The sequence below is a fragment of the Glandiceps talaboti genome, chromosome 16 (assembly GCF_964340395.1).
Source record: "Glandiceps talaboti chromosome 16, keGlaTala1.1, whole genome shotgun sequence".
In the NCBI taxonomy this organism is placed as follows: Eukaryota; Metazoa; Hemichordata; class Enteropneusta; family Spengelidae; genus Glandiceps; species Glandiceps talaboti.
This window is the reverse complement of record NC_135564.1, coordinates 10,986,534-11,003,202: the sequence shown is the minus strand read 5'-3', so window position 1 is coordinate 11,003,202 and position 16,669 is coordinate 10,986,534. Positions and strand designations below refer to the sequence as shown.

Genomic DNA, 16,669 nt, shown 5'->3' with positions numbered 1-16,669 from the left:
TAAATTTGTTTGCACATAATCATTAAAGGGGCACAAACTGCAACTAGAACATTTTTTGAAACTAGTTTCTTAAATATATATCTACTATAAACCAAATTTTTACAGAAGATTTATTTTCGCTTAATTCACTGGAAAAAGATTATAGTAGTGAAAATATCTAGGTTTACAGTATCATACACCCTGAATAGTATTGAATCCATCGGTTGGTAAACATTTTTGGGTAGTGTGAGGCAATAAATCCAATCAAATAGATTTTTGAGTCCATACCCAAAAATCAGCACCTGCAATGAAATGATAATTTCAAACTACTTATAGATAGAATAGACTTCTAATTAACATGTACAATGTCTAATTATTGGTATTTTAACAATTTTCAGTGAATATATTGTTTGTTGTGTAGTTGAAAAAATAATACTGCAGTTGCAGCTAGTGGAGCTTTAATACATCTTTGTGCGTAATATTTGCTGCATCATCAATGTTTTACGTGATTCAACTTTTTTTTGATGAAATTGATATGTTGTGTTTGCAGCATCTTGACACAATGAACGGTGTATGGGGTAGGCCTGGGGGAGGAGCACCAGTTGGTGGCTATGGCAACAAAAAACAAACACTAGATATGGAGAGAAGTGTGCAGGTAAGATTAGGTCATATTTTGAACTTTGAACTTTGAACTTTATTAACTTTTTTTTTAAGATTACTAACAAAGAATGCGTGGTGATATTCTTAAGTACTTTTGGTTATCCGCCCCAAGGGGAGCCTCAGGTCAGGGTAAATAATATTTCACTTGGATGTAAGATCTGAATGCATTTTGTGTACTATGGGAAACTCAAATGCTACTAGCATTATATCCATGATTCATGATATATGTGTATGAATTGGTGTGTCTTTCGAAGTAGAAAATGTTTTTATCTAAAAAATGTGGAGAGAGGTCTTGAAAGATAGTGTAATTCTATTGTAATGGATACAAATAACCAGTCGTACATTGTCCCAATATATTGGGTCAGGTCAGGTTCAGTCTGGTTAGGTCAGGTCAATCTTCAAGCTTCCCCTGCCCAGTCAACTTGGAATCCTGCGAATATGATGTCACATATTAATGAAACATAATTTAGGGCAACTTAAGGTGCCTTGAGGCTCCCCAGGTGGCATAATTATCGCCGTGGTAGCAGACATTTCTACAGTAGCACCCTCTAGTGTTATAAATTTGTAAGAATGTAGTGGCAGATAAACAGATGTTGAAAATCGAGTGTTTACTATTGATATTATGGTGATATTCACAACAATAACTTTTTTAGCGATGTATGAAATAGGATGTAACAAAAACTAGATGGTGGCAATTTCACAAAAATATTTACTTGAAATGAGTCATTATGTGGAATGTGTTATCCTTGGTTGAGAAAGTACTGAAAATTTAGGAATGGAAAGGTGTTCTCACAAGAGGGTGTGCAATACTGAAAGTTCCTTACCTCTAGAGGGTGCACTTTATTAGAAAAGAACTTACCACTAGATGGCACTATTTCAAGTAGTGGAAAAAGTAAAAGATAAATTGTGTAAAAATTAAAATAGAGATTGTTTTAATAATCAGAAACTATGGAAATGATAAAGAATAAATACACAACACTTTGATACTTTCCTTGGTATATTATATTATAGCATTGTAATATTTCAACTAGTTAGAAACTCGCTATAAAAATTATGACGATTTCTTAATGGAAAACGCTTTGACGCTACACTGCTGTTTTAGTATTGTAATTAATGCAATGATAAATTGATACATATTAACAAGTTAGTAGCATTTCATGTTTTAGATGTAGTAGCTAACACATGTTATGACAGTTTATGTTAGAACACTGCTTTATCCAGACATACACAGAAAAACAGAAACCACAATGCACAAAAATACAATGTACATTACCGGGTATATTTAGAAAAAATTTGAGTTGTCAAAAAAAAGGGAAAAAATTGACAAGAAAACAAAATGTGAAGTTTTAAAAACAATTATTCATTTCTCAACTGCTTTGTCTTTGAAGAACACTGATTTTATTTTGAAATTTCTGATTTCTGAAATTTCTAGGAGAATAATGAAGAAAGATGTCAGCTGCCATGTTTTATATTCAAAATTGTGACTTTCTGTCATTTTGGAATGTTTCGAATCCTTTATATTTAAAAAAAAAGAATTAAGAAATTTTACTCAGTTTGACAATACCATGGGAACCTCAGCTAACTCACAAGAGTAAAGAAAAACAAACAAATATACAAACAAGTAATTGAATAAACAGTTTGCTTTGAAATACATCCCAGCATGCTAACAGACACATTGTTTTTGAATCATGTGCGACTATATAGATAATAGCAATTCTCAAGTAAACACACAACAAACAAACCAGCAAACAGACCAGCTAATAAATAACACTTTTCGTTAAAAATACTTCCCGGCACGCTAACAAACACATTGTTTTAAAACATGTGTGACTGTATATATATATATAACAGCAATTATCAATATTTTGGTTTCTTTTTCTTTTTTTTTACTTCAGCACTCTGAGCGTTATCATCCGAACTTTTGGATGACGCCTAACATAGGCAAACCTTACAATAAGCCCTGGGTTAGGACTAAATCACTAGAAAAGCGTTTTCACTCTCCCAAAGAAGTGCCAGGCACTAAGGTATCTTCCATACTAGTCCTTACTTCAACCATGTGTTGGTGTTTGTTTTCTCTACCCTCTATGTCATCACCTGCCATTGTTCCGTTCAAAGTACAAGCTCACCTCTCCTTCCCTAACCCCCTTATATATGTAATGTTTCAGTTTGATTACTGCTTCTACACAAGAAGTGTTACATGTCTGTCAATAATTGCTATATTCGTTGGTTTTTTCCTGGTATTGAAGGACAACTAACTCTACTGGGTGAATTTTGTACAACTTCTGTAGTAGTCTGTAAGGTACGCTGTGATAGGGCGCCCTCGCACAACCTCTTTCACAAAGTATCTTACAGTCTGCTCCTTTACTAAATACTGTAAGTTCTTTCCATCAGAAGTTGTATGTAGCTTTATCTTGCTGGTTGTGTCATGTTTTGCAATTGCGTCTTTTTTTAAAGGAAATTCAGCAACTTTGTGTGATGCTTCTTTTTTGATATTTTAGTAGTTTTAGTACTTTGTACATCAATACTCAGACCACTAAAAAATAGTTCGTTAGTGGTCTGAGATCAATATTATTATATATGATTACCGTACTTGTGGTAAGAAAATAGGGATTGACTTCAGCTGTTTTTAGGGATGATTGACGGAAGTTCAACTGAATCTTGGGAGTTTTACCTAATCTAGGTACGCTCTACACAAAATGGGAATTTACCCCTTCTAGGATAAAGACGAATCATAGAATAATTCAGTTAATAGCTTCTCATTTCAAGTCATAAACGTAGAATTTGATAGCAAACTTGTTAGTCTGATCATAGACGTTGGAGAGAGAGAAGGACAGCTAGGAAACTGGTGCAAAACATCAAAGGAAGGCAACTGTTTATTTGAGCAATGTGGGTTTGAATTTAACTGTTACTGTTAACACCTTGACACTGATGAGGATTGAACTAGACTTCACATTTCATGCATGCACGATGGCATTAAAATTGTGTGAAAAGTTTTAGAAATCGTTTTTTCTTTTGACAAAGTAAACCTTCTATTTCCCACTTTGCGCTTTACAATTATTATTCCTGTCATGGATCTATCGTGGCACAATGGCTAGGCATACTATTACAGCATGCACCGACGTTTGAAATTTAGGCTACCACTACTTATATACTTTACTACTAGAGTCGCATTTTATCAGATATTTTTTTAAAAACTTTTATTCGACTTCATAACCCTTTTTATGGGAAATGGTGACATTTGTCTCCGAACTGCGTACACCAATCCAAACAGTAGACATTGGCAGTGTGTTTTAGCACAATGTGTGGTTTACTTTCTTTCTCCAACGTCTGTGGTTTAATTTGAGCTTTGTATTTCCAGATATTATGTTTATTTTACGATTTCAGGGCAGATTGCACTGACCAAATCACTGCCACCAGATAGTTCTAGAATCACAAGAGTAGCATTTCTCTGGGTTTTTTTTCAAAAAAATCAGAAAATATTTACAATAAGTAAGTGACAGACTGAATTATAGTCAAGGTAAACTAACATTATTATTTTTGTTTCTATTTCCAGGGAGGTGAACAAGTGCAGGCACCATGGGCTGTGTACACCATGTAAATCTTCATATTTGTTAGTATTTGCATACTGACTCCTCAAGCCGTCCATTTTTAGTGCAATCTTCCAAACTGTTGGACCACCTAGCACACAGATTTTGGACAAAGCAATCAAGTCAATTAGTTTGAGTCAACTGTGAATGGTATGATGTACAGTATTCAAAGAAAGTATTAAAAAGACAATTTGTTTATAGTCTGTGTCTGTTTTAAACTTGCATTATACAGAAATTCACCCCATGACAAGGGGTTTTTATACGGAAAAATAATTTATTGTCCCAAATATGGAGTCTACATAACTACCATCACTATTACATTCATATCATTTACTGCAAATATTTCATCACCATCATGTTTATACATATGTGAGAAAATTAAACCTTGGGATGTGGTGAGAAAAATTTCTGTTGAAAATTCAACAATGATGGTAGCGTGAAAGAATTGACGCTTGCGACGGATATCCGTGAAGTTTTGGTAATGGCAGAAACAGGGGACCAAGAAGTTACAGCTGTTGCATTCTGAAAGATTTTTTCATCTAAAATGATTGTCAGATGGTACTAAGATAAATGATACTTTTTGAAATTAACACTCGAGATGTTCATTTCGTTCAGAGTTCACAGACTCAAGTTAAGGTTACATGTTTATCACATGACCTGTCACATGACCAATTTCATCTAACAAATATCTCTAACAAAAGCACATGGAAGATTTGACATTTTATGGAAATCACATGTGATCTTTATCAGAAAAAATAATAAAATTTGAAATTTTATGTCAAAAACTCAGGCCACAAAAAATGGATGAAGATTTTATGAAAAAAGTATTATTTCAGTATTGGTCACAAATGATAAATTTGAAAATTTTGTTTTTGGATCATTTTACCATGACTAGGTAAATTGGCCAGCTATTTATCTGTGTCGCATTATTATCAGCCCACTTTTTTCTTCATCTGAACCTCCGATAAAAACACAAAGGAATGTACAAAAAGCTGACAAAATTTTCATTTCTGTAACATACGCTAACTTTTCTCACAATTTTTTTCAACATTTTTTTTCTTCTAACTTTTCTTGTATCATAAAAGGTGCTTTTGAAAAAAAAATATGACAAAATTTACTTCCAGTGTGTGTACATAGGAGACAGATATTCTTCAATATTTTAAAGACGTTTTCAAAATTGGATTTATACAGCAATATATGACATTTGTGTTTTTTTGGGTTCTTTTGACATTTTACAGAGTGCCTTTTTTGTTTTTCAACAATAAAGGATAAATTATTTTGAATCTTTGTAAAACCTGTTAAAAATGTCTTCATTTGGGTCTGTACGATAGGCATGAAGATGTATTTGTATGCATGTGTTACTGTATGTGTTGTCTGTAAGGTACACCGTGATGGGGAGTGCTTTAATGTATTGGTAGCAGCCAATACATTATGAGTTTGAGTTTAAAGCACTCAAACTCATAATTTTGAGTGCTAGCTAACACAGTGACATGTCGTTTCTTAGGAACGATCGCACAATGTCGCACAAGCTCAACAAACGAAACATCATTCGTTTAGGACAAAACCCCCTCCTCCCCTAAATGAACGCTCACAAGTACAACATCAAACATTTATATGAGATGTAAACTATGGATGAAAATTGTAGCGGTCACACCACTAAATTTAAATTTACATATCAGTGGTGAGAAAAAATGCACACCAATATACCAATCACTCAATCAATTCAAACTCACACTTAGTTTTTCCTATTTCAATGTAACAATTTATTGCAATTAACGAATAGTAACAATAAACAGCAAAGTTCTTGAATCATAAAGAAACACTAACATAAAACGATAAAAAGAACCATTTTTGCACTGATTAGGATAATGGTTCAGCTTGTGGCTACAAATCCTCATAATAAAGTATTGAAATTGTTTGATATGTGAGATGACAACCTCATGTATGTACATACAGTGACTTTCATGTCTGGAGTAGTTATCGTTGAGGGCGCTATACAACATAACTTTAATGCTTCCATTCTCTGGAGTACACTTGCCATTGAGGGTGCCATGACAAAATTGAGTTTTGTGTTTGGAGTACATGTGCAGTTGAGGGCACTAACATACTAACTATTATGTCAGGAGTGCACTGGATGTTGAGTTGAAGGCACTACAATAAAGTGACTTCCAGATCTGGGAGCACAACCACCATTGTAGACACAATAGCAATATCTTACTTCACTTGCCTATCACATATAAGACATTGTCATATGCAAATATCTAAACAAAACATAGGTGACCTGTATGTAGAGAATATCATGACATCACCAGTTCATGGTACCTTGAGTTAACATTCTCTAATGTCGCACGTCAGACAACAAAGTTAATATAACGTTATATATTTAGATATGTGACATCACATTTCATGTGACCATAATGCTATGACATCATCAATTTATGTGAACATGATGTTATGACATCATATTTTATGTGACCACAATGCTGACATCATCTATTTATGTGACATGACGTTATGACATCATCAATTTATGTGACCACAATGTTATGACATCATATTTTACGTGACCCAAATGTTATGACCTCATCAATTTATGTGACCACAATGTTATGACATCACATTTTATGTGACCACAATGTTATGACATCAGTTTATGTTGCCAAAACTACACGCTCTGCAAAAATCAGCAAGACTGATGACAAACTTAACATAATGTTTTGGGTCACTATACACTTCCATAAAGTATGACGTTGACAACATAAGCAAAATAAACGCAAATTTACACATCATCTGTTACATAATTAGCAAATAACATAAACCGCAGTGTTACATATCAAGTCTACCGATTGGCTTTCGCATACATAATTATGCAAATTAGAGGCAAATTAAAAGTTCCAACTTTATAGAACATTAAAAACAACTTGATTACACACATACATTCATTTAATGTAATTAACACTGCATAATAACAATCACAGCCCACAGTTTTTGGCAAGTATAATTGGTTTTTTAAATCACTTAAACCTGTTATATATAAATGAACAAATATATAAATACAAAGACATCTTCCTTTGGCAACAATATCAACTACACTAAACCATAGTGCTTCTGTGAGAGAGAGAGAGAGATATGCATATCATGTGGACTCTATGTACAGTGTCGATGAAATACTACTGTGGCAAATCAACTATCGGCAAGCAAATACAGACACCAAGGACAACTACAATTGTCACATGTTGATATAAGTTATCAATGGACATTGATTACACTCACAGTAGGGTGGTGTCTCTGATAGCAAGTTTTTCCACAGGGGACAGCAGGCATGTAATTGATTGATCAATGAATTACCTGCCTGCTTTCCCCTGTGGTTTTTCTCAAGTGGCTTCACATTCAACCTCATTCAGTGTTTACATTATCTTGACTACAGGGTGAGTATATCCACAACCAAGGCATAGCTATCACCCATTTGTGTAATCTACTACATTGAACAACGATCGTTTTAATTTGTCTCCCTCCTAATTTGCCGATAGCACATTTTCCACTGTCATATATCAACCTTTATGCTGCCAAGTTAGTACATTCACAGCTAACGTGTTTCGATTTCATGATACATCACATGTTTAGACTTTAGTGGGTGACCAGCACAAAGCAACATTTCACCTGAAGTCTTCCATTATTAGCTCACCCCCTCCTTCTTCCTACCTCATCTTTCCTCTCTTAATAACAAAAATAAGTCAATCTGGTTTGTGTCGCTTCTGAGATGTGTGTGTAATAATCTTTTCTTGTACAGAAAGCAGAACGTTTCAGAATCAGCATCAGATCAGAATAAGATTCAGCATCAGCATGATATTCAGATTCAGATTCGTATTTGGCTTCAGATTCAGATTCAGGATGCAGTGTCTAGCTATCTGGTTGTATTTCTGTTGTCTCCTTGTCAATTGTCCTGTTGTTTTCATCATTCGTTGTATCACTTTCTTTTGAAGATTCCTCTTCAGTTGCAGCTTCCTTTTTCTCACTTTCATCTTTGTCAGTTTCCTCCTCCTCATTCTCCTTCGCTGTCTTCTCTGCTTCATCTCCCTGTGTCTCATCACTTTCATCTTTTTTATCCGGGGCATCACCTTTTTCTAATGATGCTTTCTCTTCCATTTCTTTGGCTAAAAAGAGAGAACAACATCAATAATACCAAGGACAATTTGAAACATTCTAATTGCGGGGAAATGATATTTTTCATACATGCAAATCTGTTAATGAGCTCGCTAAGCTCATGAAAGTACGGCGGCTAAGAGCATCGCAAGCACTGGTGAAAATATCCCAAAGTATGCCACACATGCACTAGTGTATTGTAATACTAAAACCAAGATATTTGTATTTTAGTTCTGTCAAATACACATACTTTATTTTGACCAGGATTTTTCTCCTTTTATGCCATGTCTTATTTTCCACTGAAATCAAATGTCTGTCTTACCAAGTTTCTCCTCTTCTTCTTTCTTCTTCATCATCTCCTCCATGGCTTGTTGCATCTTATACTGCTCTGCAAGATTCTTACAAACCTTCTTATGAGTAAACCAGTGTAATTTCTGACAATTTTGATCACAATATTTCATCTATGGAAACGGGGAAAAGAGTAAGTAATACTAATAATTCAAGTTTTTCATTGTTTCTGTCTATTCAACTTTTCTTCCATTTACTTTCACCTTCGAATCTTCCACATTCTTCTAATTGTTATGTCTGCTGTCTCTAGCTTAACCTATTTCTGTCTGTCTGTCTGTCTGTCTGTGTCTCATGTGACGGCACTATATTTCTATGCCTATCTCTCTCTCTGTCTTTGTGTGTTTGTGACTGTCTTTCTGACTCTTCCTGTTTCTTTTCATATATCCATGTCTGTTTGTTCCCCCCCATATTACCCTTTGATTCTGCCTGCCTGTCTGTCTGTCACACACACACATATACACAGACACATACATACATACACACACACAGAGACAGACAGACAGACAGACACACACACACACACACACACACACACACACACACACACACACACACACACACACACTCATTTAGTATTTTCAATTCTGTGTCTTACCACTTTGCAAGCTGAACATTTCTTCTCTGCATTCTGATCTCCACATGTACCACACATGTTTTCATACGAGAAACTTTGATTGCCGTTGATACCTTGTGAAAGTATGGACAATGCACTCGGCTCCTCACCCTGTAAACAGAAAGTTACAATGTTTGGATATCAAAATAGACAATGCACTTGGCTCCTCACCCTGTAAACAGAAAGTTACAATGTTTGGATATCAAAATAGACAATGCACTTGGCTCCTCACCCTGTAAACAGAAAGTTACAATGTTTGGATATCAAAATAGACAATGCACTTGGCTCCTCACCCTGTAAACAGAAAGTTACAATGTTTGGATATCAAAATAGACAATGCACTCGGCTCATCACCCTGTAAACAGAAAGTTACAATGTTTGGATATCAAAATAGACAATGCACTCGGCTCATCACCCTGTAAACAGAAAGTTACAATGTTTGGATATCAAAATAGACAATGCACTTGGCTCCTCACCCTGTAAACAGAAAGTTACAATGTTTGGATATCAAAATAGACAATGCACTTGGCTCCTCACCCTGTAAACAGAAAGTTACAATGTTTGGATATCAAAATAGACAATGCACTTGGCTCCTCACCCTGTAAACAGAAAGTTACAATGTTTGGATATCAAAATAGACAATGCACTCGGCTCATCACCCTGTAAACAGAAAGTTACAATGTTTGGATATCAAAATAGACAATGCACTCGGCTCATCACCCTGTAAACAGAAAGTTACAATGTTTGGATATCAAAATAGACAATGCACTCGGCTCATCACCCTGTAAACAGAAAGTTACAATGTTTGGATATCAAAATAGACAATGCACTCGGCTCATCACCCTGTAAACAGAAAGTTACAATGTTTGGATATCAAAATAGACAATGCACTCGGCTCCTCACCCTGTAAACAGAAAGTTACAATGTTTGGATATCAAAATAGACAATGCACTCGGCTCATCACCCTGTAAACAGAAAGTTACAACAGAAAGTTACAACGTTCAGATATCAAAATAGAAAACACACTCGGCTCCTCACCCTGTAAACAGAAAGTTACAATGTTTGGATATCAAAATAGACAATGCACTCGGCTCATCACCCTGTAAACAGAAAGTTACAACAGAAAGTTACAACGTTCAGATATCAAAATAGAAAACACACTCGGCTCCTCACCCTGTAAACAGAAAGTTACAACGTTTGGATATCAAAATAGACAATGCACTTGGCTCCTCACCCTGTAAACAGAAAGTTACTGTACAATATTCAGATATGATCATATATATTATGTACAGAATGATGCTATACTCATTGATAATGGTAGTGATTTGCTATATATATATATCTTTACTAGACAACTGTACTTCTTATTTGATATGCTGTAAAATGTTGAATCAGTCTGACCTATAAAAGGGCTGGGTGAAAAATGCTTTTTTTTTATGTATTCCTATTGTAAAATGTCACAAGTCACTATAATAAACTACTACTACTACTACTACTATTGAGGAAACATTTTTTATAACCCTACTGGGCCTTCCTTTCAACACATTCCTGGAAATTCACCACCAATGGAAGGTATTCTTAAAGGATGAAATAACACAACATTGCTTCATATATTACTGACACCTTACCGGTTTGACTGGTGCAATACTGCGGACAAGTTGCTGCAACAATTGAGACTCGTGATATGGGTATTCTCGGAGTGATTCACGGATAACTTTTTCCATGGCCAATTGGAATCCATCGGGTTCTTTCCCTCTCAACTGACTATACAAAGTGAAAACACAAATAATACTTTATAATTGACACTTGAATTTACATAAACTGAAGCTAACCTTTTCACCTCCAGTTTACTCAATCGTGCCAACAGCAAATTTGGATAATTCTGTCAGATCCAGTTAGACACTGAAGAAGGACGAGTGATTTGTTCAAAATATGTCTGTTTTTCAATCAAAAGTGGAAGAAGAGAACTTGTGTATGAATGTCAGGGCTTACATGATGAACATACAAAAGTGTTACAAACAGTAATATTCAAATCACTAGTACTATACATAACACATTTTGCAGCATCTTGCAAAATGTTCATGGGATCATCGCAAAGTTTGGTGACACAAGCTTTGATTCTGGAATTTGACACTCGGGGGTTTTTGGATTATGGTAGATGTTTTGAATATGATGGGCTGCACACCCCTGTGTATTATCAGTACATACCTTTTGATGAATCCATTGATACCTTCTGGTTTTTCAACATTCCAAACATGACATGCTCTGACTATGGTAGCAAAATAGTGCATCTTAATAGACAGGACTTCGTTGACATCATGCTGTTTAAACTGTTTTTCAGCCATAATATCCAGCACTTTAGCAACTCTGGATGCATTGTCAAGTAGTTCTTTGTGTTTCTCTATGTACAAGGCGACCTGTAAAAGACACAAAAAAAAAGTTTTTACTAACGTATGAGAAGCCTTATACCGTTATGAAGTCCCTGTGGTGGACTAATTGTGGGAGTGACGACTACAATGTATAAGGTAAGGTGTATAGTGTTTTTGCGGTTTTAAAATATTAAAAGTCATTTTGAACCTTCACTGTAAATCACAGCTTCCTTTATGGCACTGTCTAAAAGCAAACCGTCAAGATATTTCTTACTAGTTATCATATTTCTTGATATTTCGTAGAGTCCCGGAAGAAATATCAGCTTTTGAGAATGTTTAGAACTGAGCTTAACAGAATTGAGGTAATACATCATTGCATGTCTTTCTTCTATCATGTTTGATGTCACACAGGTGGAGATTTAGCCATATTTTAAACATCATGTTGTTCATTTGAAGTGTGAAAGAAATGCCTTTGAGAATACACTGAAACTAACATGTCAGTACAATATTAAAAGCAGATTGCTGCCTCTACTCAGAGATGTGGATGATTCTAAAAGTGAGTGAAATTGAACATACATCTTGAATCCAACAGTGACAAGAGCATCTAATACGGATGTAATTTTACAGTTTTAAGGGTTGTATTTTTTTAAAAAATGAAACTTACTTTGACTGGGTTAAGATTTGAAAACAATACCAATTTGTGCAAGGGAGCTGCTAGATGAGGTGCTAACTTGGGCTCCTTTTCAAAACCTGAAAATAATACAAAAACATTTTTGTATTAGAAACTACATGTGTATTATGATATGGATTAAAGCATAACATCATGCCAATAAGACATGACATGACATAAGATAACATAACATGACATGACATAACATGACATGACATGACATGACATATGATATAAGATAACATGGCATGACATGATATGACATAACATATGACATAACATGACATGAAATATGACATGGCATGACATTAATATAACACATGCATGACAACATGACAGTATACATTGTATCTGCATAACACAATAACAATCAGAACATGAAATACACATACCCTGTACTTTAGTGTAGTAATCAACTTCTTGTTTAGAGAAATAATTATTGATGACACTAACACATGCATGTTGACCCACGAAGGCTGCCATCTGAGTTGCTGTACGACCTACTGAGTTAGTACCTGTAGTCTTAGCACCGGCATCTAGTAACAATTTACAGCATTCTACACTTCCTAGTAAAATAAAAACACTAACCTGTTTTATCAGGAAGGGGGTTATGTGAGAAGGGATGGGGTGGGGGTTAGGGGAATGGCTGGGTTTTATTTATTTACTGTTTTCACTGGGGTTGGAAAAGGATTATTTACATTGCTTAGCATTTATTGTTTTCATTCTTTGTGACATTAGCTGCCATCACAGTTTGTAGTCAAATATACCCACATTGAAGATTTAATGTATAAAAAATTCATTGTCTAAAAATATTAGAGATTGTAAACCTTAAAACCCCCCACCCCCATCAACCCCCCATAACAATGTCCTAAAAGTTTAACCCTTTCACTACCGATTCCCACTATTGCGAGAATGCACAAGTGCTAACAAACATACCTTTCCACACTCACTTACCTGCTAAAGCAGCAAACATCAAGGTTGTATACCCATTTTCATGTTCAAGATTGTTAACGTTAGCACCATGAGCTAAAAACAATTCACATAGTTCCCTGCTACCTTTGAATGCAGCATGTTGCAACGGTGTCATTCCATGCTGAATTGTGACAAGAAAATTGAGACAAAATTGCATCAATTTCAAGACCGGAGTACAAAATCATAACCACAAAACTATGTACATTTATGAAAATAATTTTGTGAAAATGAACAAGTTTCAGATCTGTTTCTCCAAATCGAATCAGCTTTTGTACATTTATCCATTTCTCTGGGCCAGTATTAAAGACAACTTGCAAAACTCATAGAAAAGGCATCTTAAAAACAAAGAGATAGTTAGGATGATTTGTTTTAATTTGTTTTAAATTTCATTTTATTTATTTGCCAGAGGTCGAAAAGACAACTTAATGTACATATCAAGTAAGGAAAATGAATTAGTTAAGTAAACACATCGGCAATGAAAAAAATAAACAAAAAATAACTTTAAACTTCTGGCTGGTCCACAAAAATAGTTTGTTAAAACTAGTCGGGTTTGTGGCCCAAGGAAAACATATATAGTAATATACATATATAACATAAATAAAAACAAACAAAAACAACAATGACAAAAACCAAACACAAACAAAACATATTCATGAAGTGCAATGTCTTAATACAAACAATTATACCTGTTGAATATATACAAGGGGTAAACAAGGGCTTATAACAATGTTTCAAAATAATTTATCTAGTAAATACAGCTTAATTTGGATCAGCTTAATAAGGTAGATCTTGTTCCTATCTTTTTGCAGTTGTCAGGTAACGAGTTCCAGTGTATTGTGGCGCCGTACTTTAAATTGTGTTGGCTCAAAGTGAGATTAACTTTAGGAATGTAGAATCTGTCTCCTGTTTATATTTTCGTATCTATTGTGTTCTCAACTTTATTTCCTGTTCTCAACTTCTTGTATAGTTTTAATTTGAATTTAATGGTGACTTAAAATGTTCATTGGTCGGACAATTCTTTGAGTTACAAGTCATAATAATAAACTACTACTATCACTGTATTGAATGTGAGATTGTGTTTCCATGGGAACATTAAAAGGAATCAGTCTGTTGCCATGGTGATAATGCTCACAACTGACAAAGTACTTTTAGAGGATTAAATTGTTTAGAATATGTGGGTTGAATATTCTCATTAATGAGAAGCCCTCGTAGTTGTAGCTAATTGTATATATTGCTACTTGTACGTATTAAAAGCATCTTAATGAGCAACTATAAATATATATATATATAACATTGTATGGTTTCAATATTTCTTTTCACTGTCCAAGGTTGTCTTTTTATTTTTGTTCATAAGTCATAAAGTTACACAGAGGATGGGTTAACTGTGTGCTTATTTAAAGGTTATTATTATTTCAGGAATGTATAAATATATACACACCAAGATCAGAATTAAATCTAAAAATAATTTTTTTTTTTAGTTAAAGGGTATTTTCCAGGTAAATGAAGAAAAGAATACTGAGAAACACAGTATTATAGTCTAACTGCTAGATTATCAGACTTTGTATTGATATTACGTGACTAAAGGTACACATCAAGGGTGTGGACCAGAGGTACTATTAATTATCCTTGGCGTGTATCCGGCAACCTTCCGAGTGCACATCCCGGTCTTACTACACGACTAACAAATATAACTGTGTTCTCAAGCTTAACATATTACAGTTATGGAAAAATATTGAACATTTTGAGTCATTTTTGAAACCACAGAATTATAATACATCTAAGTGTCTGTCATGATGTAGCATGCAGAATAAGGGACCCTTCACAAGGAGTGGTGGGGTGGGTAGGGTCGGGGAATTAAGGGGATTCACTTTTTACAAATCAGTCCTTGGGGAGAGGGCCATATTTTAGAAAATGGAAATTTGGGGAGGGTCATATTTTACTTTGACTCATTTTGCAAAAATCTATCTTTGCATTATTTTGTGATTTTGGCATGATCCCATCACTGCCACCATTTCCAAATCCTACTGTTAGCACATCCCAGGACTGTCAGCATGTCCATGCGGTGTCATCATTTCTATTTTATATAATTACTTACATCATCAAGACAGTCAACTCTCACACTGCCTTTACTTAGAATATCCTTCACTTTGTCAAATGAACCTGGAAGGAAAAAAAAAACGGGGAGAAAATTTAGGAAAACAAAAAGTCCTCTAGATTCAAAGTCGCAGATGGTCCGTTACGTTAGGACTAATGTGCTAGTGCCTATTAAAACATTGACATTTTTTTACAACCAATTTTTACAGTTGTAAAACCTCAAGACATTGCAAATGAACATAACAGTACTATAAAACTTAAACATGTTTTAAAAATAAAATTATTATTTAGCTTTTGGGAGGCTGAGATGAACAAATTTAATTTTATTATTATAGACTTTAATTCGGACAGCGACGTCCATAATTATAAAAGTTAAAACTCATAACATTGAATGAAAGCAGTTTTTCACCACTGTAAACTGCAATGCTGATAAAAATTACAACTTGGATATGTTTAATAATACAACAGGTAAATTAATATCAATGCAATTTTTCTTAATTAGCTAATTCCCTGTCCTCTAACATCATCATAATTTTCACTCTTGTACTTCATTCATATACATAAAATTCAGCCACGGATATTTGTTTATATGACCCAAAATGCTTTGTTACAATGTTGTTGTTCACTGGTTTTTTTTTTTTTTACAAAATTCGATCAAAAGAAATATGAAGATGATAAAAAATTCAGTCTGCTGATTTTGTTAGATTCGTCATAAGATTGGAATGGAAGGTTCCAGAAAATTCACTGAAATAATTGGCTTGACTAAATATATTTGGAAAGGGGACTAAAGCTGTGATTTCATACATATTATTCAATGCAACAAATAAATCTCTAGCAATTCATATATTAACTTGTACTTCTGTGTGTCATAAATGATAACTTTCATCACCAAAACTCGCTATCATTCTCAAACACAGTACATCATACACCGAGACTGAATGACAGTTATCATCAGTGCAAACTGCCTGGCTATTGCAGAGACACAGCATTCAAATTTTCAGTCGCGGCGAATTAGGCTACGCTACAGTGAAGATAAAACCCTGAATTGTTATGGGTCATGTCTGTGAACCAGTACGAAATCATTCTACAACTGTAGAGTGTGACTCACCCGTACTGATATCATCAACAAGCTGTTTTTCCAGGTCGGTGAGATCGCCTTTCTTCGGAGCCATCTTCGCATTATATGCACACACACATGGAAAATTGTGAATATGTTGACGTAGAGGGCGAGCGT

At 34.6% G+C, this 16,669-nt stretch overlaps 2 protein-coding genes across 2 annotated transcripts in view; one reads left to right on the top strand and one right to left on the bottom strand.

Moving 5' to 3' along the window:
• Nucleotides 1-4,337, top strand: part of LOC144447527 (uncharacterized) — a 37,439-nt gene extending 33,102 nt beyond the window's left edge. The window contains exons 17-18 of the mRNA XM_078137575.1: nucleotides 530-634; nucleotides 4,193-4,337. Of these exons, the coding sequence (XP_077993701.1) occupies nucleotides 530-634; nucleotides 4,193-4,237 (150 nt within the window). The 3' untranslated portion in view covers nucleotides 4,238-4,337. The remainder of the gene's footprint in view (nucleotides 1-529; nucleotides 635-4,192) is intronic.
• A 1,632-nt stretch (nucleotides 4,338-5,969) lies between these two features.
• On the bottom strand, nucleotides 5,970-16,648 carry LOC144447458 (ankyrin repeat and MYND domain-containing protein 2-like). The gene is made up of 10 exons (XM_078137491.1): nucleotides 16,544-16,648; nucleotides 15,437-15,501; nucleotides 13,324-13,462; nucleotides 12,762-12,935; nucleotides 12,364-12,449; nucleotides 11,539-11,747; nucleotides 10,959-11,094; nucleotides 9,313-9,441; nucleotides 8,692-8,830; nucleotides 5,970-8,380 (listed from the first exon to the last, which is right to left on the bottom strand). Exons 1-10 carry the CDS (start codon nucleotides 16,605-16,607, stop codon nucleotides 8,127-8,129), a joined length of 1,395 nt encoding a protein of 464 aa, XP_077993617.1. The 5' UTR covers nucleotides 16,608-16,648; the 3' UTR covers nucleotides 5,970-8,126.
• Between the last annotated feature and the right edge of the window lie 21 nt (nucleotides 16,649-16,669).